The sequence below is a fragment of the Numida meleagris genome, chromosome 4 (genome assembly GCF_002078875.1).
Source record: "Numida meleagris isolate 19003 breed g44 Domestic line chromosome 4, NumMel1.0, whole genome shotgun sequence".
Lineage (NCBI taxonomy): Eukaryota > Metazoa > Chordata > Aves > Galliformes > Numididae > Numida > Numida meleagris.
The window spans coordinates 56,948,502-56,970,502 of record NC_034412.1 but is presented as its reverse complement, the minus strand read 5'-3'; the positions used below and the strand labels follow the sequence as shown (position 1 = coordinate 56,970,502).

The following is a 22,001-nucleotide window of genomic DNA, read 5'->3' as shown; positions in this document are numbered from 1 at the left end:
AATTAAGAGTACTGTAGCAAGAAATGACTGTGAAAGGAGGTAAAGGCAGACAGCCCTGGATGACTGTCACAGCAAATGCTGTTTCCTCAGCTGCTTCTGGTACTGTTTCTTTACAGTGAATGGTTATGCTGTGCACCTGTCCAAAGTGTGAGTCTGGGTTGCACTGAGCACTGAGTTGGCATCATCTCAATCTGTTACTAGGATATCTCAGTATAAAAGAATATGCTTAAATAATTAGAAACTTGCTTTACATTGCAGTGAGGCAGAGGTGCATTACAGAAGCATCTGTAACAACACATTATCTTTTAAACACAGTATAATGTAGCTGATAGTTTGGGTGGGGTCAAGGGTGGCTTTTTTTATTATTATTCCCCAGTGATGAGAGTGAAGTGGGGTTAGGATAAAAACAGATCCTACAGACTAAAAATGTTGATGTTTTTAAGATTTAGAGATGGAGAATGCTCATCCCTAAATCCTGCAGATGTTGTACTTAGCCATTTATCCTTGATTATCGTTTATAAAGATTTAGGGTTATCTTCACATTTAATGAACGTTATCGCTTGGGAATTTTACCTGCTTTTCCTTTCTCAGACAGTTGTAGCCAGGAACAACAGATATTAGGCTGGTCACTTGAACAACAAGGTATATGGAACTGAGTATCTGGAATCAACACAATTATTCCAATATTTGGGATTTAGTCTTACATGTGCAATACGTTTGTGAAGGTATATATAGTTTTACAGTCAGTAGAGTTTATAGATCTCATTTTCTAGATTAAAAATACTGCTTTTTAAACTAGCCTATTTCTTTTAATAAATAAAAAAACTTAGTTTTTTTGAATCAGGACAAACGTTACTACATTTGAAGCTCAGTGAAGGCACAAGCAGACAATAAGTTTCCACTTTTAAATAACTGAAATGTTTGCCTGTGGCAATATTAGACCCTAAACTAAAATTGCTAATTATTAATAAGGATCACTTACTTAAATGTTTAGGTCAAAACAAAAGCACTGTCACCGCTCACAATTGTAAGCTGGGGAAAAAAAATTTCTGAGTAAGTACACTTCCTGGTGCATTTATGTGGTGCTAACACGCTCTGCTTTTGAGATACGCAGCAAAGCAAAATAGTCTCACTACTTTACTTGTAGGCCATCTGAAAGTCCTCAGATACAGGTAACAGAATGACTCTTGCTGATGACAGTGCACACGGTTTTGTGAGACCCTTGCTAAACGTTCCAGGTGTAGGCTGGGGACAGAACTGACAGATAGTGCTCTTGCTGAGTATACATAGGATATATGTCTATTCTACAGATGGGTTCTCCTCAGTTTGAGATGGAAAAACTGAAAATGCAGAACATCTCCAGATACTTCCAGCAGACCTTTTAAAATCTTCTGAGTGTAAGCTAACTCAGGTAACATCTTACAAGTAATTACCTAAGAGGACTTCATACGGAAGAAGTGTGGGTGTCAAGCGGCTGTTAAAATGGTTTTTCATGTTTTGAAATGAATAGCTTTCTGAATAGCTGATAGCTGTGATGTAAATGCGTTCACTTGTGTGAAGTGAGCTGATTCAGTGAGGATTTGTGTTTGATGCAGCCCATTTCTCAATCAAGAACTGCTTTCTACCACCATTTCCAGCAAGCGTTCAGTGGGCTCACTCAAACTGGGCAAGAGAGCCCTGGGCTGGGAGGAGCTGTTCTTCCAGATGTTGTCAGTACTGGTATAGTGCTGCCAGTGCAGAGGTGTGTTACACCACCTAGATCTCAGAACTGCTTTTTTTCTTTGTAGTGAAGGCTTGTGAGTGGCTAGGACCGATGCTGTCTTCTTATACAGCAGCTGGAACTAGGCACCTCTCTGTTAACAATGAAGTAACTACCTTTGTACTAGAGGACTTTGAGCATTCCTTCAAAATGCTATTCTTTGCAAGAGCAGTTGATTTGCAGAGATTAAATTTTATATCAGCATTAAAGATCATTCTCATTCAGATGCCTTTTTACAGTCTACTTACATTTACGCTGGTTTCTCCTTAATTTCTTAATGGTTACTCTTATACTCTATTGTTACTGGAACTTTTATGCATGTGAAACTAGACATTTAGCTCCCAGCTCTGTCTCTCTTGATTTCTTGGAGTAGTGAAGATTCTGTTTGGGAAAACTTATTCCTGTTAACTTGACTGTTCTGACAAATGTGGACTGGTAGTTCTGATGGATTTGGCATTTTATTTACCAACCCAGGGAGTAAAAAGCACATATTTTCATTCTCCCTTTTCCAAATACATGCGGTGAATTTGTGAACATACGGCAGTTTTAGCAAATGCAGAGGCACCTGTGACACCAGGTTACAATCTCACATCCTGAAATAATATGTGTTTGAGCTAGGCAGGGTTTGTATATGCATCTGAGTTGTATCAAGCAGAAGTAAAAGGCTTTGGTAAATTGACATGCACAGTCTTTCCTTCTGTCTTTGGAAATGTTTTGGCTGTATAGTAGTCATTTGCAGAAAGGAACATTTGCAGAAATGCAACAGGCTTAATTCTACCTCTGTTGAAAGGTCTGTCCATCCTTGTTAATTATCTTCTGTTCTGTAATTACAGAAACCAGGCTTTGCTGCAGCACAGGACAGCAATCTAAACTTCTGTCCAGTGGATGTAGCTTTTGAAAGTTTATTTTATTAAATGTATATTTTGGTATCTTCTGCGTGGTTGATGAAAAATAGCTAGAGCAGGTGTTTATCCATTCTGCGGAATGATTATTTGGGTTCAGTGTTAAACGTGTCATGAGTTACAGCAGTGATAAATCACACCAGCAAAACTGTCTTGTTAGTAAGTGAATCATCTTGCATGGCGAAAGTAAGATACAGTGCTTGGCATGCTTTAGAGGCGTAAAATACCTAAATTTAGGTCCTACTGCTGATCACTTCAGGTACTTGTTTTGAAGGCTGGATCCCCAGGTTCCTAGAGGATGGACACTGGCTCCTGTTTGTGCCTCTGTCTTTCATCAGGACTCTTCCTATGTTTTGCTTTCAGAACTCTGGTCCATTTGCGGAGCCTCATTGCACGTCTGCATGATGAAAGGTTTCAGGTTCCCGTGGGTTTGGATCACAAAGTAACTGATGACATCCTGAAGGCTTTTAACTGTCACCTGTTTCACAAACAATAACAACAAAACAAACACCACCAAACAAAACATAAAGCATGTGTTACAGTGAGAATACATTTCTGAAAACATGCTGGGAGACTGAGATGCTTAGCAATGTTTTTTGAACGACTAATGCTGGATTTACCTCTTGCATTTAGATGGTGTGAGGTCTAGGACAGCTCTCTACAACCTATGGTAACAACTTTAGTCTCACATGTACCAGTCTTTCCATCAAATGAGTAAACAAACAGAGGTTTAGCTCTGTGTGCCCTTGTGCTCTTCAATGATTGCTGATGGTCTTTCGGCAGGTAGTTCAATTGCAGATGCTTTTTCAAAACATTAGGATGTTTCTGAAGATGTTGGTAAAACACTCTCAAGGAAAGTAATAGGGAAAAAACCACTTCCCTGAACCACACAATAGGGTCCAGGCACCCTTGACTGCACCTCAACTAAGTTACTTTCATCTTTCAAAAAGTTACAAGAAGTCAGCCATTACAGAACTGCAGTGCTTCACCCTTCTCAGAGAGAAACTGGCACTTTGATTCAGTTAGATGCTTTCTGGACCCTTGCGTTTTGAACTTCCTCTAGCTGCCACGAGAGCTCAGTTTTTAGAGTTAGTACTGAAGACTGAGTTGAGAAAACATGAAGCAATCTTGGGTGTTGTGGTGGTGATTTTATTTTTGGTAGAAGAGAGAAGAGGCATCCGTGGGTGGTTTTTTTTTTCCTACTATCCTAGTTCTTAAACTTGTTCTCAATGATTAGGTTAGTTGGACTAACAAGAGAGGCAAAATATCTACAGACTTTACTTTTTCAAAAATTATAGTTAGGAATTGACTATAGCTTCTTTAATGTTCTGTGAAGTAGCACTTCTTACACGTGCTTAAGAATCTCCAGCAAGGAAATGGCTCATTTACCTGTCTTTCCAATTCAATAACGTAACTTCTTTCTCTGGATGTCACTCTGTAGTGCTTTATGCATGGAGCACTGAAAGGAAAGGAAATGTAAGTCAACAGGCTGCTAGAAATGAAATACCTTATGATGTACCTTTGTCATTATGAATTCCTCTGGAGCAGTTGATGTGTGCTTTGCAGTATACCCAGAGCCTACTGAAGTGTCTGGTAGGGTGAGGCTTTTACTGTCCTAGGAGAGGAAACTGGGAACGCTGGGAATTGCAGATGTCATTCCCAGTGTTTCAAAAGGCTTGCTTGGAAGCTCTGCAAAGCTAAAACGTGGCAATCCAGTTTAAGCAAGGTGTGTTTTTAGATCAAGCTACTGTTTGAAAATATTTGTCTCTTTCATTTTTCTTTGCTCATTTTAGAAAGAGGTACGGCCCATTGCGTTTTTATTCTCCACAAAGATTTCTTAAACTGAGCAGCATTTCAAGGGTGGGCAGCAGGTGGGAAGGCTGTTCTCCTAAGGAAATGGACTGATGGCTGATCTTTAGTGCTGCTTTGTTTAATCAAACTGACTTTGGAGGAGGAGAGGATTAATAGATTGGTCTCAGGCTCATCCCTGCTCACCCACTTACTTTTCTCAAAGTAGTCTGAAGGTGAGGCATATGCTTCACACATCAGCCTTGGGTATTATAAATTCAGCTTTCAGTACACTGCATACTACTTGAGAATGGGGTAACACATTACGGAAACAACCTACTCCAGTACATGTCGGATAGTGATTGCATAGTTCTTGCTGTCACTGCCAGGACGAAGGATCAAATTGCCACACAAAGGGTTATTTTCTAACATCTCTATTGCTTCTTTCCGAGATACTGCATAGAAGCACCTGCATAGAAGAGAGAGGAGAAACAGCGTGGATGCAAGTTACACTAGCAAGGCCATGTTATTCTCAGCTGTGTAAAGAAACGTGGTCTACCAGGCTAATGCAACGTCAGGCTTATCCAATGTAATTAGCCATGGCTGCCAAGGGGCATGACACCTGGAGGATTCTTGTTGATTAATGTTATTACAGGACAGCAGTGCTTCACCATTCTCAGAGAAAGTGGCACTTTGGTTCAGTGTGATGCTTTCTGGACCCTTGCAAAGTATGTGAGAAGAGCAACCCAGATTTATCTTGAATTTCTCAGTGGTAATCAGCATGTTCTCAGAAACGCAGATACACCAGTCAGACATATGGCTTTCTAAAAGGTTTATCAAGCATAGCAATAAGCTACACACAGCCTTTTCAAAACAAAAGGCATTGTAGAAAAGCTGCAGAAGTAACATTCCTGTTATGAAATCTCTGTAAAGGCCTTAAGGTAAATTTTGTTCACTGAATATTTTAAACCTTTGTACAACAGTTGAATTTTGAACCTCTTTATGAAAACCATACTTTAAAAGAAGAAAGGAAGGCTCTAGTCAGGCTGAAGTTTGCATATTTCAGTCAGAACTTACGCTGGCATAGCAGTCGCTATATTGCTGTAGTCCTTGCTGGAAAGGCTTTCTTTATTCTGGGATGTGCTGAAACAGTCACTAAGCATAGTCCTTCTTTTCTTTTCTTTATCTAGCACTTCATGTATTCTTGTAAGCTGTCCAGGTGATAAAGACTCATCCAGTGGAACTGACAACTGAAAATGAACAGCATAGGTGAAAATTAAAGACTGGACAAATGTGAGCAACTGTTTTCTGTGTACAAAACAGCAATCTCCAGAGTGCAGCTGCCATGTAGAAGTCTTCCTTGCCTGTTTGGTTTAAGCAGATACAGTAATTTGGAAGGTTTGTGTGTACTTACGTTTTGAGTAAGATGCTGCGCATCTGTTTTTGTTAGAATAGCAGAATAGATACATATCTGTATCCTCATGTACCAGAGATGTGCACTAACAAAAGAGGGAACAATTACATCTTGCAGCTGCTGTACCGCAAAACTTAACCTGTTTCAGCTAACCTCAGCTTTTAAAGTGACTCAGCTACACCAGTGTAAACTCACCTGTGAACAAACTTTTCTCCTGAACATTATTGAAGAAAATCTTGCTATTTTCAAAGTGCATTTAACACTTAAGAATGGGTTTTTGTGAAATGATTATAATACAGTTATTTCACAGTAATTATTGATGATCTTTTTAAAAATATGTAGATGACACCTTGGTCTCAAGCACTGAGAATGGGGAGAAAAGCAGTTCCTCAGTCTAAAGAGACTGAGGGGAAATAAAGCCTAAGCTAGAATAACCTAAGTTCTTTCTTTCCATTGTCAAACTATTTCAGCTGACAAAACTGCTGCAAGTTTTGACTGCTGGACCGATAAAAGGTGCCCCAAAGGAAGGCCAGTGCTAGCTGTTCAGAACAATAGGGAAACACTGGTTCCATCTCTTCCTAAGTGCCAGCTAGAAGCTGATGAGAAATGAAGACTTGTTTGTTTGGTTTTTTTTCCTAATAGAGTAAAAGGTAGGGCTCAGTGGGTTCTCTCGGGTGTGCAGTTTAGTCATTACTTCATTTATTTCTTTATCCCTCGTTAAGTATTTAGAGAAGTTGTTTCCCTCAGAGCAGGCTTCCTTTTTCACAGGTGCAAGGAGGTGGACTATGTGCAGATGTCCCTCCTTGTACAGCAAATAGCGGACTGTGAGCTATTTGATTGGATACCATGGCAGATGAGTGGGGTGAAATCAGCCTGAATTTTTCTGTCTTTTCAGGGAGGGGAGGGAAGCTTAGTGTGTGCAAGCACATTACAAACAAGGCTTTATGCCTGTGGAAGCCAACTTGTTGCACATATGAAGACAAAAAAGCCCTCATACATACTTTCGGTATTGAGTGAGATACAAAACTGTTCCCTACCTTTGTTACGGTGAGAATAAAACCCTTCCATTCTTTCCCATGTTCACAGTTATCAGCCTGAGAGAACAGAAAGTGAGTGTAAGAATGACTACAGCAAAAAAAATATAGTATTTTCATGTAAAAGCTTGGATAACTTTGACACATTTAGAAGTACCTTGCCTGCAAAAAAGACTCCTGCCAAACTACATCACACCCTCTGCACTTCCACTATTTCACATTCAATCAGTGAGAGAGGATGGAGGTAGGAAGATGAAAAATCATGGGCTCCGTTGGAGTAAATGGAGTAGATTGTGTTGATCCAATAGGAAGGCCAAGCTAAGGAGATGGGTGAATCTCAGCTGTAAAACTTTTCAGGTGGTCCCTGAGATCTAGTCTCTACAGCTTCTGAACTGGTCAGGTATTTAATTGCCCTTCTTGATATTACAAGTAACCTGAGCCTGTCAGTGGGGTACTTTGTTTTTTTTTCTTGCATATTTTCTTGTTTAATTCTTCGCTCACTTTAGGTTCCCAGATGCTCCAGAGATGCCTCAAAGGGGACTTTCCCTGGTGTTAGGTTTCTTAGCGCTGCCTCCTTCCTTGACTTCCTTTTTGAGCTTGGCTGCAGGCTGTCAAGAAGAAAGCTCTACTGCCACATTGAAATAGAGCTCTGAATATCTACAGGTGATGGGGTAAAGCACCAAGGGGTTACAAATCACAGGTTTTCTCTTTTTACCTTCACTTCCAGTTCTTCATTCAACAACATCAGGATGAAATGTGAAGAGTTGTTTTCATTTGGATAAATACTGGTTACTGAGGTCAAAGCTGATATATCTAGTTTGTGTGAGTACTAAGGAAACAAAGAAAAGGAATAGCACAGGTTGAAATTTTCACCAAAAAAACATAGCTGTTCTTCAGATAAATTTGTTTAGAAGAAAATACTGGGAAACTATTTTTTGGCGGATGTTAAGTTTCACTGAGGGACATTTCAAAGCTCAGTCTTTTGTTTCTGCTTACAGAAACTCTTATCACCCACAACATGCTTTCTGGATTTTTCCCTTTTTTCTTAGTTACACATTAAAGACAAGAGACCTCCCCAGATACTTGCTTTCTGACTTCAGCTAAACCCATAGCCACGATACTCCGATGATTATATCAAGAACTCTTTCCTGCACAGAGGAAGGTCATATTACACACCACAATATAGTTTCAACCCTTGTGCACAGCTGAGGAAAGAGTGTGCAATATTATGATGCAACATGGATTTTTTTTTAGCTCAGGTAGCAAAAAAATCTTCCTTTTTGCTTTGATGAAACAGATTAACGCTATTGTTTGCTTATCTCCGGCTTTCTTTTTTTTTTTTTTTTTTAATATCAGCCTTCCTGTTGCTATGTTGAGTACTGGACTGTGTGGGTGAGAGAGGAAGGGGTGCAGATAGGTGTCTAGGGTACGTGAGGACTGATTAATGAAAATACCTGAAGCAGATCATCCAATCTGCTGTTACAAAGACAGCATGCTACTCACTGTTGGTGCCTTCTTATCATCGTAAAAGAAGAGCGTAGTTCCTCTCAGTTCTGTCCAAAACACTCTAAATTCCTGTTACAGAGGAGGAAGTGTCAGTTCGTGAAGACAATCTTTTTCATTTCCATAAAGTGCTGAAAGAACTGCTATGAAAAAATGTCATGGTGTACTTCAAAATCATTGTTCTGAAGATTATTAAAGAACAAATAGTTATTTGTTTTCTATGCAGCTTATGCAAAAATATATACATATATTTACTAGTTTTTTGAAAGGTAGAAAGATATATGCTCTATGCTTTGTTGTCTAGTATCCTAGTCTGGCAATGAACTAGAAAACTTTCATTGTAATGAATTGTTTTTAATATTAATCAGTTTAAAGGGGGTAAGTAATGGAAGAAAAATATATTCAGTCTAAGTGTCTATTTGCACGTAATTTTCATCTCACCACTTTACTTGCTGGACAAGTAAAGACAAGGTAGGGGACAAGATCATGGATCTTGAGGGCAGTCTGATCTATTAACTATGCTTCCTGTATATGAAGTGATACTTTGCATGCTTTGTCTTTGAATTATGTGCAGTAGTGTTCATAAATCAACATCATGACAAGGTAAATCTAATTGTCTCACTCTTCTTACGGTTCCCTAATACGTTCATACTCAAATGAGGGGAAAGGTTTCTGCATTTTTCTCCATTTTCTTGTGACCGATACCCCAAGAAGTGTCGCTCTTACTGGACTGGAAACACAAAAATGTAACATAGTTCTGAACGCTGTTCTAGTGTTCAGTTTCCTTACTTTTTGAATATTTATGTTTATTTGGGGGATGTTGTTTGGAGATTTTCTTTGGCACACAATTGGAGATATTCACAAAATTGAGAAAGAAAGAACTTGTGATATCTGCCATGCCATATGAATTACAGTGAACAAATTTTCCATGGAGCATCCTGCAGGAGATCCTCACTCCCTGTCCTGCAAGCCCTTACCTAGTTTTTTTCTGGTGGTTTCTGTCAAACTGCTAGTGTAAGGTTCTTTACAGCATTCAGCCTCTGGACCCCAACCTCTGAGCACTGTAATGTGCTGCTAAGGTGTAAATGTCCTCGTTGAACTGAAGCATCCGTCCCAAGCAAGTTAATGAAGTCAGTGAATGCTTGCTGTATGCTGGGGCTGGATGTCATGGCAAGCTTTTGGATTGCACCTTATAAACTAGACTTTGTGCTCTATGGAGATAGAGTAGCAGTTGCCCAGGAACATTTCTAATTGTTTCACAGCCATTCATACATTTTTTTTTTCCTTAGGAAGCTGGTTTCTCATAAATGATAATATGCCTTGTTCATCTCACATGAGTCTCCTTAGACTGGTCTGTATTATTGCTGTGCCCTGTTACTTTTTGCTATTTCATTATGGTAGTCAACTGTATTTCAGAAGGAGGGATTTTTCAGGGAACAAAGAGGTTTTACATAGAAGGATATAAATAAGGGACTGTAACAAGGAGCTTTATTTAAACATGAGGGTATTTCCTTGCTACACTAAGGTAAGCCATTGAATAATTTCTAGTGCTACAGAAAAATGAACAGCTTATCAATTGTCTGCTTTTTATTTCTTGGAGTTTCTGTTTTCTCTGCTACTAGCTTGTTCCTGTATTTGTGAGCCACGGTTTTATTTCGGTTTCTTGATTATATCTCCTTTTCGCAATGTGTAACTCATTTTCTCTACTTTGTGCATCTGCTTCCATGGAGGTGTCAGTGTAGGTATGGTCCCTAAATGTTGGGATTGTCATTATCAAGTGCTAAAAAAGGGCAATCAGATTGATTAAGTACATGCTCTGAACATGGTAGCAGATTAAAAGCATGTAGGCATTTACCAGTTTGGGTCGTAAATAATTATCCTGGCTCAAAAAATCACCATTATGTTTCGAAGCTAGTCCACCTACGTGGAATCATCAGCTCATTGCAACAAGAAAAAAGAGGCACAGCGCAGCTAATACACATCATGGTGGTGTGTTGCTGAAGATGTCAGGATGGATACTCTTCCCCAGAAAACAGATCATGCATTGAAGCAATATAACCATCCAAACTGTCTTGGTATTAAAGTACTGCATTAGATTTTTGCTGTGATGGTAGCTATGAAATTGGTCAAAATCAATCCATATTTCACAAGTATGTAATAATTGTAATGGGATCCTCGAGGTACTGATGGTTACCTTCTGTAACTTATTTTACTTTTTTTTCCCCAAGTAATGTTAACAGAAATACGATGAAAGCGCAAATTAAGCTAGATATCATTATTTCAGCACAACTATTTGCATCGGCCAGCACTGAGAAGCGTTTCCCACCACCACCACCATCAGCAGAGGATTAGTGCCTAGCAGTAATTTTCTGATGAAATGCTAAAATATGTCAGCTTTGTGGGCCGGTGCAGCTTACCTGGCACCGTGAGCGCCGGACTGACAGGTAACCTTGGAAGTACAAGGGCAGACCTGTGAGCCTCTGTCTCTCCTGGGAGATTCGCCGGGGTGCTGCCTGAGGGGCCTCTGCTGGCTGCTCCATGCTGTTCCTCAGCAGCCCTTAGACATCAATTCTGCTATTTGGTTGTTGGTTTCTTCTGCCTGTTGTTTGCTTTTTTTTTTTTTTTTAACCTCCCTCCCACTCCTGTTGTTCTTTGCTCTGTGTCAGCCTCAGCCAGAGAGCTCATCCTGGTGATGGGAGGGGGGAAAAGCAGCACCTCAAAGAGGAAGTGTCAGTGGTTTGCTTTTAGGTCAGCAGATGTTCTGCTCAGTGTGTAATCCTCAGGGGAACCAGCATGAGTGCACTGAAAGGATCTTGGGAGTGCGTTTCTAGGTTTGCTCAAAGGTAAGCATTCAGATGATATCGCGCAACAGCATAAGACTGCATTGTTTCTGTGAGCAGTGTCACACAGAGGTGGTGGCAGACCAGCCCCGCAGGCAGGGAGAGCTGCTTTCCAAGCGGCTTTTAAAGTATTCCTCTGTGAATGCGTGTTTTAATGTTGAAGCTATCCGAGTTGGAATTTCTACAGGATATGGAATGCCAAAAGTAATACTGGAAATAAACGTGCTTGCAGTTGTGTATGGCTGCACAGGATAAATCATCTTTCTAACGTACATATGGGAAAAACAGATTTTTCTTTGACAAAGAGGTGATATATCAAAGCCTTTAAAACAAAAAAAAAGTGAAAGGAAAGGGTAGTTTAGGAGTGAAATGCTGGTCTTGCTGAACTGAGGGGTGACATTTCCATCAGTTTCCCAGAACCTTTGTGTTTCAATTTGTTTCTGACCTTCCCTTATAGCATTTAGGAAGAACAGGCATGACTGCACTTGGCATTTTCCTGCTTGTTGCTGCTAAAAACAAAGCTTTTATCCAGCCAAAAGGTCGTGTGCTAAGTAGATCAGGTCCCGTATTTGCTTAAAAAATGATTTACAAAAAATCCACTTCAAAGTTTTTAATTATCACATCCACCTGTTACCAACCCTAGCAGGTACAGTGCACCTCCTCACAGCTTGTGGTAGGCTGAGACTCTGCTGTGAGGCTTCAGATGTCCTGCTATCTAGGAAAAACAGCCTTCCCTAGACAGAATGTCAGTTTGCTGAAGACTCTTTATTAATTGCCAGGGATCACCGGGGGCAGATCTGTATTCTCAGATTTTGGCAAAATGTCAGAGGGCACGCTGCTGTACTTTTGGTTTTGTTTAAATGGCAGAAAGCGACTTCGTTACTGAATGATGCAGAATGGCTAAAGAAAAACACCCGCACTTCCGAATTCTCGTTGACCGAGAGAAAAATTTTCCGCTCCACCCTCTTCCTTCCCCTCAGGGACCGGAAAGGCGCCGAAGAGAGAAAGAAGGCTGCGCTCTGGCTTCTGCGCAGGCGCAGCAACGGCCCTCGGGGGGTAGGAGCCGCGCGCGCTCGAAGCAACTGCCCTGGTTGGCGCGAGGGGGGCGCTGGCCAATGGGACGAGGCGGGGGGGCGGGGCGGCAGGTGCCGACCAATAGGACGGGGCGGCGGGGCCGCCGAGGTTTGAAAGCGGCGGCGTTGAGAAAGGGCCCGGGGGCGGCTGTGCGCCGGCCGCGTTTCGGCGGCGGCAGCGGTCCGGGATGGCGGAGCGCTTGGTGAGAGGGCGGGGGGAGAGCGGCCCGTGCGGCGGTGGCGGCCCCTATGCGCTCTGGAGGGGTGGGGGCGGTGGGACGCTCTCTCGGGCCTGCGCCGCAGTCTTCTCCTCAGCGCGCTGTCAGGGGGCGGGCGGGCCCGCGGCATCGCTCTTCAGCCCCACCCGCGCGGTGCCCCCGAGTGGCAGCTGCCCCGCTCCCCTCGGGCTGCCTGCAGCGGGGCCTGCGCTCGGCGCTGGAGCCTTCCGTGAGCGGGGAGCTGCCGCGTGTCTGGGAGTGCTGGACGTGTCCCACATCTTGCGGCCCTGTCAGGGGAGCCCGGGGGTTACGTTTTAAAAGACGTTTCTACGTGAACGAGCTGTGAGAAACTCAGTTCTGTGGCTGAACAGGAAAGAAAGAACGAGGTTTCCCACTAAGTGTTTGCAAGCTGACAGCATCTTGTCAGTCAGTTACCTGAGTGACCCAGTGGTTCTTCCTGTTGTGTTTACCATATGCTGAACGGTGGCAGTGGAATATTTCTTACTTTTTATATTAGTATCTTTATTTTGTTTGCTTCTTTGAATTTTAATTATCATAAGTAACATCTAAAACTGCTTAGAAACGTGGCTGGGAGTTTATCTGATCCTGTAAGACTTGCTGGTGCTGGTTTCAGATGAACTAAGAATCCTTGAGACTTGTTTACATGTGACCCGGGAGACTGATCATTGTTTGTCATCAGCATGCTTAGTAACAGCTGATTCTTATTTCTTAACAGGATCACTTCAAAAAATACTACCGAGCAAGATTCTGCGGTCAAGGAGGGTAACTTCCCTTTATGATTTTAATCATAATTTGATACATTTGTTTGGAAAAGTTACGTGGATTTCTTTGTCTGAGTTAAATGCCTAAACTAATGGTGTGTCTTAGGGATGTGGTTAGTGGGCATGGTCCTGATGAGTTGGTGGCTGGACTAGATGAGCTTAGAGGTCTTTTCCAACCTTAATGATCTTAATGGGTTTGATGAAGTTTCTCACCCTTCTTGTATTTCTTAGTGGTGGCAGAAGCAAATTGTGCTGGACTGCAAAGCGCAAAGGATTTCCTTAGTGTTCCCCCACTGCAGTGGCAGAACGTGGAGTATGTAAATCCTAAGATACCCTACCTGAGTGCAGGTACAGCTATCTGCAAGTGCTTTGACTTTCAGGAGGCAGAGAAGTGAAGGCTGCACAGAGTTCCAACTCAAGGTGTTTGGTCCTCACTGGTAAATATGGAATGTGAGTTTGGGTATTTCCAGTGCTGCACTCTTCTTTTAAGACATTTCTGAAGTTATCGAGCTTTTTGTTACTGGAATCTATTGCTGGACGTGCGTTTCGTGAGCTTACCAGATCTACCAAATTACCTGTTTTTATAGACAATAATTATGAGAAAAATAGCATGTGATGTTTTTCTTATTTTAGTTTTGATGAATATGGGCCAGCTATTGGATTGCTTCTGCTATTTTTATTTGTCCTGGGGAGGGGATCTGAAATGGTATCCAAGCATCTAAGCTGTTCTCTAGCTTGCAGATTTGATGCCCCAAGTCAGTTCCTGCTTCCAGAGCTTTTGTAGCAGCGAGGATTAACTGCAGGTAAATGGTAGGAGGAGAAGCAAAGAATGACTTCTTGTCTGAAGGGGTAGATTGCAGTCTGCGCTTCTCATTTCTGTGTCTGCTGAGGCTGGATCACCATGCAGGCAGTATTACTTCAGGTCTGATTTAAAAAAAAAAAAAAATTAAGACAGAATCTCTATTCATAGAATCATAAAGGTTGGAAAATACCTCTCAGCTCACCTAGTCCAAACATCAGCCCATCCCTGCCATGCACTTCTCAGAGCTTTTTCACCTGAAGACTATTGCAATAATTGTATGTTTTATTCTATGGGGAGTTATTTCCTTGTTCTCAGCACATTTCATGACAGTGCTTTCTTGTCTCCTGAAATCATATTGAGAGAAGTTTGTTTGCGTGTGGAACAGTGGATGAATTTTAATAAGGTTCATCTACTGTTCAGTAAAGTTGGAAATAAGAATGTGAAATATTAAGTATTAATAATCTGTTTGTAGAAATAGGAGCATTTAGTATTTTTATTTAAAAATGTTTTTTTTTCTTTCTAGAAAGAAGATCAATATACAGCCTGGTCAAAATGTACTGAAATACATACAGGATTGTTTTGAATGTAAGCTTTTATTTGGTGCGTTGTGCTTAATTCGCTGTTTAGAGAATCATTTCTTTCTTGTACTGTATGTAGCAGTAAAGAAATAAATAGAAATAATAAAAATAAAGTTGATAATATTTTTCTTAGCCTCTAACTGTTCCCCCTTTGCAATCCTTTGAAACTGTGTCTAAGCTGTTATACAGAGGTAATATTTTTCCCAAGTAGATGGTTTCTACAATGTTTTCATTTACTGGAACTCGACAAACCTTAATGGTTTGATAAAAACCTATATGGTTCTAAGTATCCCTTATAGCTTTTTCTTTATAGGTGATGATACCGATGTCACAATAAGCTCTCCAAATGCAACCTGTTCCTCAACTCCTCTTGCTGGAAACCAAGAGAGAACTTCAACACAGAGCCCTAGGGTAAGTTGGACCAACTTTTTACGTGATCTGATAATGACAGGACAAGGGGGAATAGCTTGAAACTAAAAGAGGGGAGATTTAGGCTAGATGTTAGGAAGGAATTTTTTGTTCAGAGGGTGCTGAGGCACTGGAACAGGCTGCCCAGAGAGGTGGTCATTCAAGGCCAGGTTGGATGGGGCCCTGGGCAGCCTGATGTAGTGGCTAGCAACCCTGCCCATGGCAGGGGGGATTGGAACTGGACAGTCTTTAATGTCTTCTCCATCCTAAGCCATTCTGATTGTTACGGAGCTATCACAGCACAGCGCTGGATACGGCTTCACTCGGGTATGCATTTGGATCTGTAGGATTGATTTCTGTAAGAGCACTGAATGAATAAGCTCTCTATGTCAAAGATATTAATATATAGGCTATACTGTTCTGTAATAATTGGTGGTAATGCTTTTCCTTAGTTTGTTATACTGTAGTAGTAAATAGCCTCTTACAAGTTTTGTTCAATAGCTTTTTCAGGTTTTTACTAATGTTTTTCTACTTGTGGTCTGGGATAGTTAAATTTCTTGTGCTCTCACGTTGAAGCACACTGCTTTATAATTGATGGTGGGTATGGCTGTCTCAGATTCCGTTGGGGATGGTTTCAAGCGCTTTACGGGATGTATGGACACAGCTTTTTGCTGTCAGGTGGAGGGTAACACTGAAAGATAGTTCTGTAAGAGGAACTTGTCAGCTCCTGACAAGCAGTTACTGTCTGTAAAATAACTTCGTAGCTTTGAGGAGTGGGTAGACCTGTTAGTTTATTGCCTGAAAGAATTATGCAAATCTAGTTTTTCTGTAGCCCATTCTATCCAGTTGTGATGCACTGTTTCTAGAGTGTATGTGAAAAGTGGATATTCTGTTAATAGCATTAAAACGGGCAACATTTATGCTGGTATTTATTTCAGTCTGATGTTAGAATACTGAATAATCTCGAATTTTTCTTGCAAAACTTCGGCCTGATATAATTGAAGGTGAATCAAATGGTTGAAATTAATTTGTTTTAATGAAAAGAATGTGGCTTGACTGTGGAATAGCAGTCTGTCTTTTGAAAACTGCAGATCAATGTTTATGTACATAGAACTTTTACCTGTTTGAAATATACAGTTAGTTCTAGGAAGTCTTACTTGATAGAAAACTGAAGTGTTCTGTTGAAACAGAACCGTGCTTTAAATTTGTAAGAATTAAAGTAAGGAAACAATATTATTTTCTGTAGAAATTGATATTCCTGTCAAAATATCATGGCTTTGTGAGACATTTTTCTTTGATTGTCTCATTCTTCGTTGAATATGTCAGCCAAATGCAGGGTTAACTAACGTGGCAGAAGATAGAACCTGTCCTTCTGCAGCATCCTTACCTGCAACGCCAGCAGATACAGTCAGGAGCAAAGGTTGGTAGCACTGATTGTGAATTAAGGTCTTCTGGGTGACTCTTCCTTGGGATTTGATAAGCTTTTGAGTAGAACTAAACCTATATAATATGTGTGGCAGGAGAGCCATGTGTGTTCTACCTGGAGCCTGAAAGGAACAGTCATGTAGCTGACTCTATCAAAACAGATGGTCCTGTGCCCAGAGGAGAAACACAGGTGTTCACGTTAAAAGATGTTGAAGTGCTGTGTGGAAGTCCTGCCAAGTTGTCAGATCCTGAGGATGATCATGGAGTCGTGGGATCACCTCTTCTTGTGGAGGAAGCAAAAACTCCTCCTGTACAAATGTAAGTAGAGGTGAATGTTGTTTTTGCCTTTAAGGGTAAATTAGTACAGTGATTTCAGTTGTTGATGAGATTGTATTCTGAGCACAAATAATTCCAGATTGAAAGAAAATTTCCATGTCTGGATTTAGAAATGGGCGTCATTGTTTTTTATTAAATGTTCTGGTGATGGGGGTTAATTCCCAGAAATGCTGTACCGAAGCCTTCCAGAATGAATCTGAACTCCTTTTTTCCAGGAAAGTTTCTCAGACGGATAGCCTAGGCTTTTTCAGTGAATCCTATTGGAAGCGTTGACCTTAAACATAACAAAAACTTTGTTAAAGCAGTGGTGAGCAGTCATCCTTATGCTTGCTCTGAATATGTGAGTATTTTATATAAAGTAGAATAGCTGGAGTTGCACTCATGATCTTCTTTTCAGAAAATTTCAATCCCAGCTGCAATAGTGGCCGACTGTCCCAGCCACAGTTCTGCTTTCTAAACAGGTTGAGTCTCTGGCTGGAGGTCATGGAAAGAAGGGAATGACAGCAGTCCCAGTGAGACATGATGAAGTGAGACTGGGAGGAGAATGCACCGGTGATCTGGGAAATCTGACGTGTTCTGAAGCACGTTCTACTAAAAATTAGGAATTTGCCTTGTTGAGCCATACTTTAATCAAGTCACGGGCTGACCGCATGTTGCCTTATTTGTTCGGATGCTTTCTACCACACTGGGAAGCAGTATTACTTACCCACATTCTACCAAATTACCAAATGAAAGTTTATTCATAAAAACTGAGACACTGTCAGCAGGAGAAAATGACAGAATCTGTCCACTCACAAAATGACTTAATGTGCACTCAATTTATACTGTCATATCTGAATGCTGTTTCTCATATCTAGTTTACATTTTGATAACCAAAATGTAAAGAGCCACATGGAAGATTAAAATTAGGAAGGACCTCAAAGTGTGAGAGAAAATAACGTTCTTTTGCAAAGAACAGAACGTATTGCTCTGTCTCCTGTATGGAAGGAGAAGCTGTCCGTCTCTTCAGTCTTCTTAGCATCTGTAACAACAGGAAAACTTGGGAGAAGGTTTATTTTGAGGCTTAACGTGGAACAGTCTGCTTGCAAAATAATCCAATCCTTTATTGTACTGAAGCAACCTCCTTTAATGTAAACATGGTGTGGGAGGACTTTGTCAGATAGTCCATCATTTATGAAATGAAAAATTAATTTTGGGAAAGGGTTTAACTGGTTAAACGTTTTGTGAAGGTAGGATTTAACAATGCTGTTAGTATTTAACCATGCGTTTGCATTTGTTTGCAGGTGGAGTTGTACGCAGCTAAGGAGACGTGCTTGATTGGTCTTGAGATGTTTTGATAGGTAGAGGTAGAGTGGAGGATGTAGGAAAACCTTGCGTGGTTCTGAAGCATGGCAGTGATCAAAGCGGACCTTGAAAAAGAGTTAGTATGAATTGGGGTGGTTAGATAGGAAGTTGACTGCTCAGCACCTGAGAAATAATAAGGCACGCATTTGAGGCCAAAGCAAGGGAAAAACAGGAGGTGTGATCATTTTGGAAGGTTAAGGACAATAGATGATGGACTCCAAAATCATTCGTCTGGGAACGTCCTGTAGCATGTTTATATGCTTTATGATAATCAAGGGATTTACAAGATTGACTCTCGTGTTTTTCTCCCAAATAACGTAAGCACTTTGTCTGTCCTTCCTTTAGGTGTACTGTCTCAAGAGCTCCATCATCACCTCCTCCTGTAAAAGATCAAGACGTAGAAATAGAAAGTGAATGTGAGTTTTTAATTGATGAATCAGGTGATCTGTCTTTTAAGTCTTGGTTTTCAATACCCCGCAAGAACAGAAAGTCAAAAAAAGATGGCTCTGCATCTCCTGTTTTGAAATCTCAGTCCTCTGAAAAGGAAAAGACAGCAGATAAGAAATGCAAGAACATCGAGGTACAGGCTGAAGTACACAGTGAACAGAAAATGCAGAAGGTCAGAGTGCAACGTGACTTGAAAGGAGGATCCGAAACCCATCCGGTCTCTTCTGACAGTGAGAGAAAGGTCCTTAAATCTCAAATGCGAAGCAGTACTCGTGTGGGTAAGTCAGTTAACTCATCTTCAGGCTTGCCCTTCCATGTCACGTTATTAGATATTTTTCTGGTGGTTTATTGAAAACTGAGGATTAAGGAGATGAGAGAGATTAATGGAGTCCTAATTGATGTTCCAGGTGCATAGTTAGGTTGGGGCGTATGTAGGTGGTGAGTCTATTTTTTTTTTTTGCGTGTGGATTCTGTAATGCAAAAGTACCAGCGCTTCTGTGTAAGGTTTACCCATCCTGAGAAAAGGATGCGGAAGCAAGTTAGTATTCATCAGTTTGTCATTGGATTGATAGAGAAGCACTCGTGTCATTGGGGGCAGCCGGCTGGTAGCAACTTTGCCAAGCCCTCATTACTGGTGGTGGCTGGCCAGTAGTATGTCCACCCTGGGGTTTCCCCCAGACGATACCGGCGGTGGCTGGCCAGCAAGATGTCCCCACATCTCCTTAGAACTGTGGCTATGTGTATAAAGGTGGGAGACAATAAGGCATGGAGTATCAGGACTAATAAGGTCATTCTCAGAAAGCGAGAATACTTAGTTACAGCTGCAGAGCAGTTCCTCACAAACAAGTTTGTTCTAGCTACATGCGGAAGCTAGAGGCAGTTTGCTTGTGTTCCTAAGCTAACACAAGTCCTTTCTCACAGGTGTGTTGCCTGTTCAGGCCATGATCTGTATTTTTCCACACAGATTCACCCCTGCCCCCAATCCTAACCTCTCCTGTTACGAGTCTGAAAAATTAAGTTAGCAGTGTTGTCTTTTCCTACGAGCTGACAAATAGGTAGGTACCCACAAGCTTTTGCTCCTGTCTCCCTAGAAAGGAGAGTAAGATATGTGCTTTAAATGGAGAGGTCAGTTTTTGTGAATTATTTGGGAAGAATTTCCTATCAGGTAGCACTGAAAACTGCAAGCAAATACTACGTAACATTTCTGCTCTTTTACTTCTAGGAAATAATATGAATTAGGGCTTTATTTCAAATGTCAGGGAAAAATCAGTTCTTGTGACATTAAATGTTTGCATGATTTTTTATTTATTTTTGTGTTTAGGTGTAAACTTCTTTGGGTTTTTATGGGGAAAAAGTATTAATGTCCATGTGTTTTTTGTATGGATAGGAAAATCTAAAAAGGATGCACTTAATAAGGGCTCTCCCAAGCATAGAAAGAAGATGTCCTATGAATCAGAAGCTGAACAACTGATGCTGTCCGGATTGGACTCAGAAGCATCTGACGAAGAAAAAAAGAAAAGAAGGGTGATGCCGAGGGAGGATTTACCAGTGCCCTCAGCTGAGCATCAGCAAGAGCAGATGCTATCTCCAAAAAAGAATGTCAAGCCTTGCAAGTACCAGCAGTCTGCTTCAAAAGCTTATCAGCGTTCAGTTCACAAGAAACAAACTAAGCAGAAACTTGCAAACGATAAGGTGTTGAAGAGTCAAAGGAAGAAGCTGAAAAAGTCTGGGGAAAGAAATGGTAATAAAAATTCTGAGCTACAGAGATGGGAGAGTTCTGACAGTGAACCTGGTGTACAAGGGCTTGAAGGAGATCCCTTAGAATCAAATGAAATGTTTACCTCACCTCCGCATCAGGAATTACAGACTTCTGTGCTTCAGAAGTTGGCTAAGTCTGAAAAAGCTGAGAAAGTATTGCATGCTTTGGAAACAGTTACTGGTGTAAATAACAAAACTCCTTTAAAAGCTGCAGAGTTACTGCAGCATCTCATAGACCGTATGCAGAATTCTGAAAAGAAAAGATCATCAGCTGTGTCTTCAGGGAAGATGCTCAAAAAGGTTAATCACAGGGCCCATAAAAGAGCTTGCTCAAATACGGAGGACACTGAGCCTCAAAATACGACAGATTCTGACAGCTCTTCTGCACAGGAAGTGGCAAGAAAAAAATGCAAGCAGTCAGCTGTGAAAACAAGTAAAAAAAGAGAATCTAACAGGCACCAGAGACTACAGTAAGCTTTTCATTCAATTCCTTAAAAAATGTGTTGTGATTTGGTATATTCAGTTAAATTTCGAGTACTATTTACATTGTTGATATAAGTGACTGTTTCAGGTGGTTAAGTAGCTAATTGAGAAACCAAGTGGGGTAATCAGCATTCTGTTATCAATAGTGGGTACCAAGTCTACTGTCTGTGAGCACCTAAGATACTTGAATTGGAGTTTTTGAAGTGTGATTTGGAGATTGAGTAGCAGAGCCAGTGTTTGGTCATTTGGTTGTTTATTTTTGCATTGCTTTATTTTTTTTTTAAATCTCTTATATGGTTCCCTGTAAAATTGTTGAGTTACAGTAAGCATAGTAATTGTTTCTCTTCTAGAGATTCCTCTGCAGCTGAGAAAGCTATGAATCCCGAAAGGTAATTTCCTGTGTTGTCTGTAAAATTTGCATTTAGTCCCTCTCCTCTTGTACTGAGACAGCACAGCTCTTTGGTGCAGTTGCTGTGCTCTGGTGTTCCAGTATAGAACCCAGTAGAAACAGATTGTAACTCATGCCTGAGGCATGTAGCTGTTGTGCTAACACAGTAAGCTAATCAAAAAGGTGTTGCACTTGTGTTGAGGCAATCCCAGATATGTGTACAAACTGAGAGAAGCCCTGCAGAGAAGGACCTGGGGGGTCCTGGTGGATGAAAAGCATGACAAGAAGTGTGCTTTTGCAGCCTGGGAGGTATCCTGGGCTGCATCAAAAGAGGGGTGGCCAGCAGGGCAGGGGAGGTGATTGTCCACCTCTACTCTACCCATGTAAGGCCCCATCTGGAGTACTGTGTCCAGGTCTGGGGCCACCGGTATGGGAGGGATGTGGAGCTGTTGGAGCACGTCCAGAGGAGGGACACAGAGATAATCAAAGGGCTGGAGCACCTCTCCTACAAAGAAAGGTTGAGAGAGCTGGGCTTGTTTACCTTGGAGAAGAGAGGGCTTCGGGGAGACCTCACTGCAGCCTTCCAGTACCTGAAGAGAGCTTACAAGCAGGAAAGGAATCAACTTTTTACATGATCTGACAGTGACAGGACAAGGAAGAATGGCTTTAAACTGGAAGAGTGGAGGTCTTGGTTAGATGTTAGGAAGAGATCTTTCATT

At 41.2% G+C, this 22,001-nt stretch overlaps 2 protein-coding genes across 11 annotated transcripts in view; one reads left to right on the top strand and one right to left on the bottom strand.

Annotated features, from left to right (window-relative positions):
- Positions 44–11,239, bottom strand: STAP1 (signal transducing adaptor family member 1). The gene is made up of 8 exons (XM_021395143.1): positions 10,818–11,239; positions 8,401–8,472; positions 7,613–7,726; positions 6,901–6,957; positions 5,527–5,699; positions 4,790–4,918; positions 4,051–4,120; positions 44–3,139 (listed from the first exon to the last, which is right to left on the bottom strand). Exons 1-8 carry the CDS (start codon positions 10,938–10,940, stop codon positions 3,008–3,010), a joined length of 870 nt encoding a protein of 289 aa, XP_021250818.1. The 5' UTR covers positions 10,941–11,239; the 3' UTR covers positions 44–3,007.
- Positions 12,369–22,001, top strand: part of CENPC (centromere protein C) — a 32,423-nt gene continuing 22,790 nt past the window's right edge. For 5 of the 10 annotated variants that reach the window (XM_021395108.1, XM_021395109.1, XM_021395105.1 and 2 more), the window contains exons 1-9: positions 12,369–12,516; positions 13,268–13,314; positions 14,639–14,715; positions 15,007–15,104; positions 16,428–16,521; positions 16,622–16,844; positions 18,552–18,931; positions 20,041–20,881; positions 21,245–21,283. In XM_021395108.1, coding sequence (XP_021250783.1) covers positions 12,502–12,516; positions 13,268–13,314; positions 14,639–14,715; positions 15,007–15,104; positions 16,428–16,521; positions 16,622–16,844; positions 18,552–18,931; positions 20,041–20,881; positions 21,245–21,283 — 1,814 coding nt within the window. In that variant the 5' untranslated portion in view covers positions 12,369–12,501. Of the gene's footprint in view, positions 12,517–13,267; positions 13,315–14,638; positions 14,716–15,006; positions 15,105–16,427; positions 16,522–16,621; positions 16,845–17,085; positions 17,203–18,551; positions 18,932–20,040; positions 20,882–21,244; positions 21,284–22,001 lie in introns of those variants that run through there. The other 5 variants (XM_021395112.1, XM_021395111.1, XM_021395110.1 and 2 more) reach the window with 4 other exon arrangements.

Coding starts and splice junctions, on each gene's coding strand:
- STAP1 (XM_021395143.1), bottom strand. CDS start 10,940: ATGGAGCAGCCAGCAGAGGCCCCTCAGGCAGCACCCCGGCGAATCTCC. Junction 8,473..10,817: donor TCCGGCGCTCACGGTGCCAG/GTAAGCTGCACC, acceptor CCTCTGTAACAG/GAATTTAGAGTGTTTTGGAC. Junction 4,919..5,526: donor ATAGCGACTGCTATGCCAGC/GTAAGTTCTGAC, acceptor TCTTCTATGCAG/GTGCTTCTATGCAGTATCTC.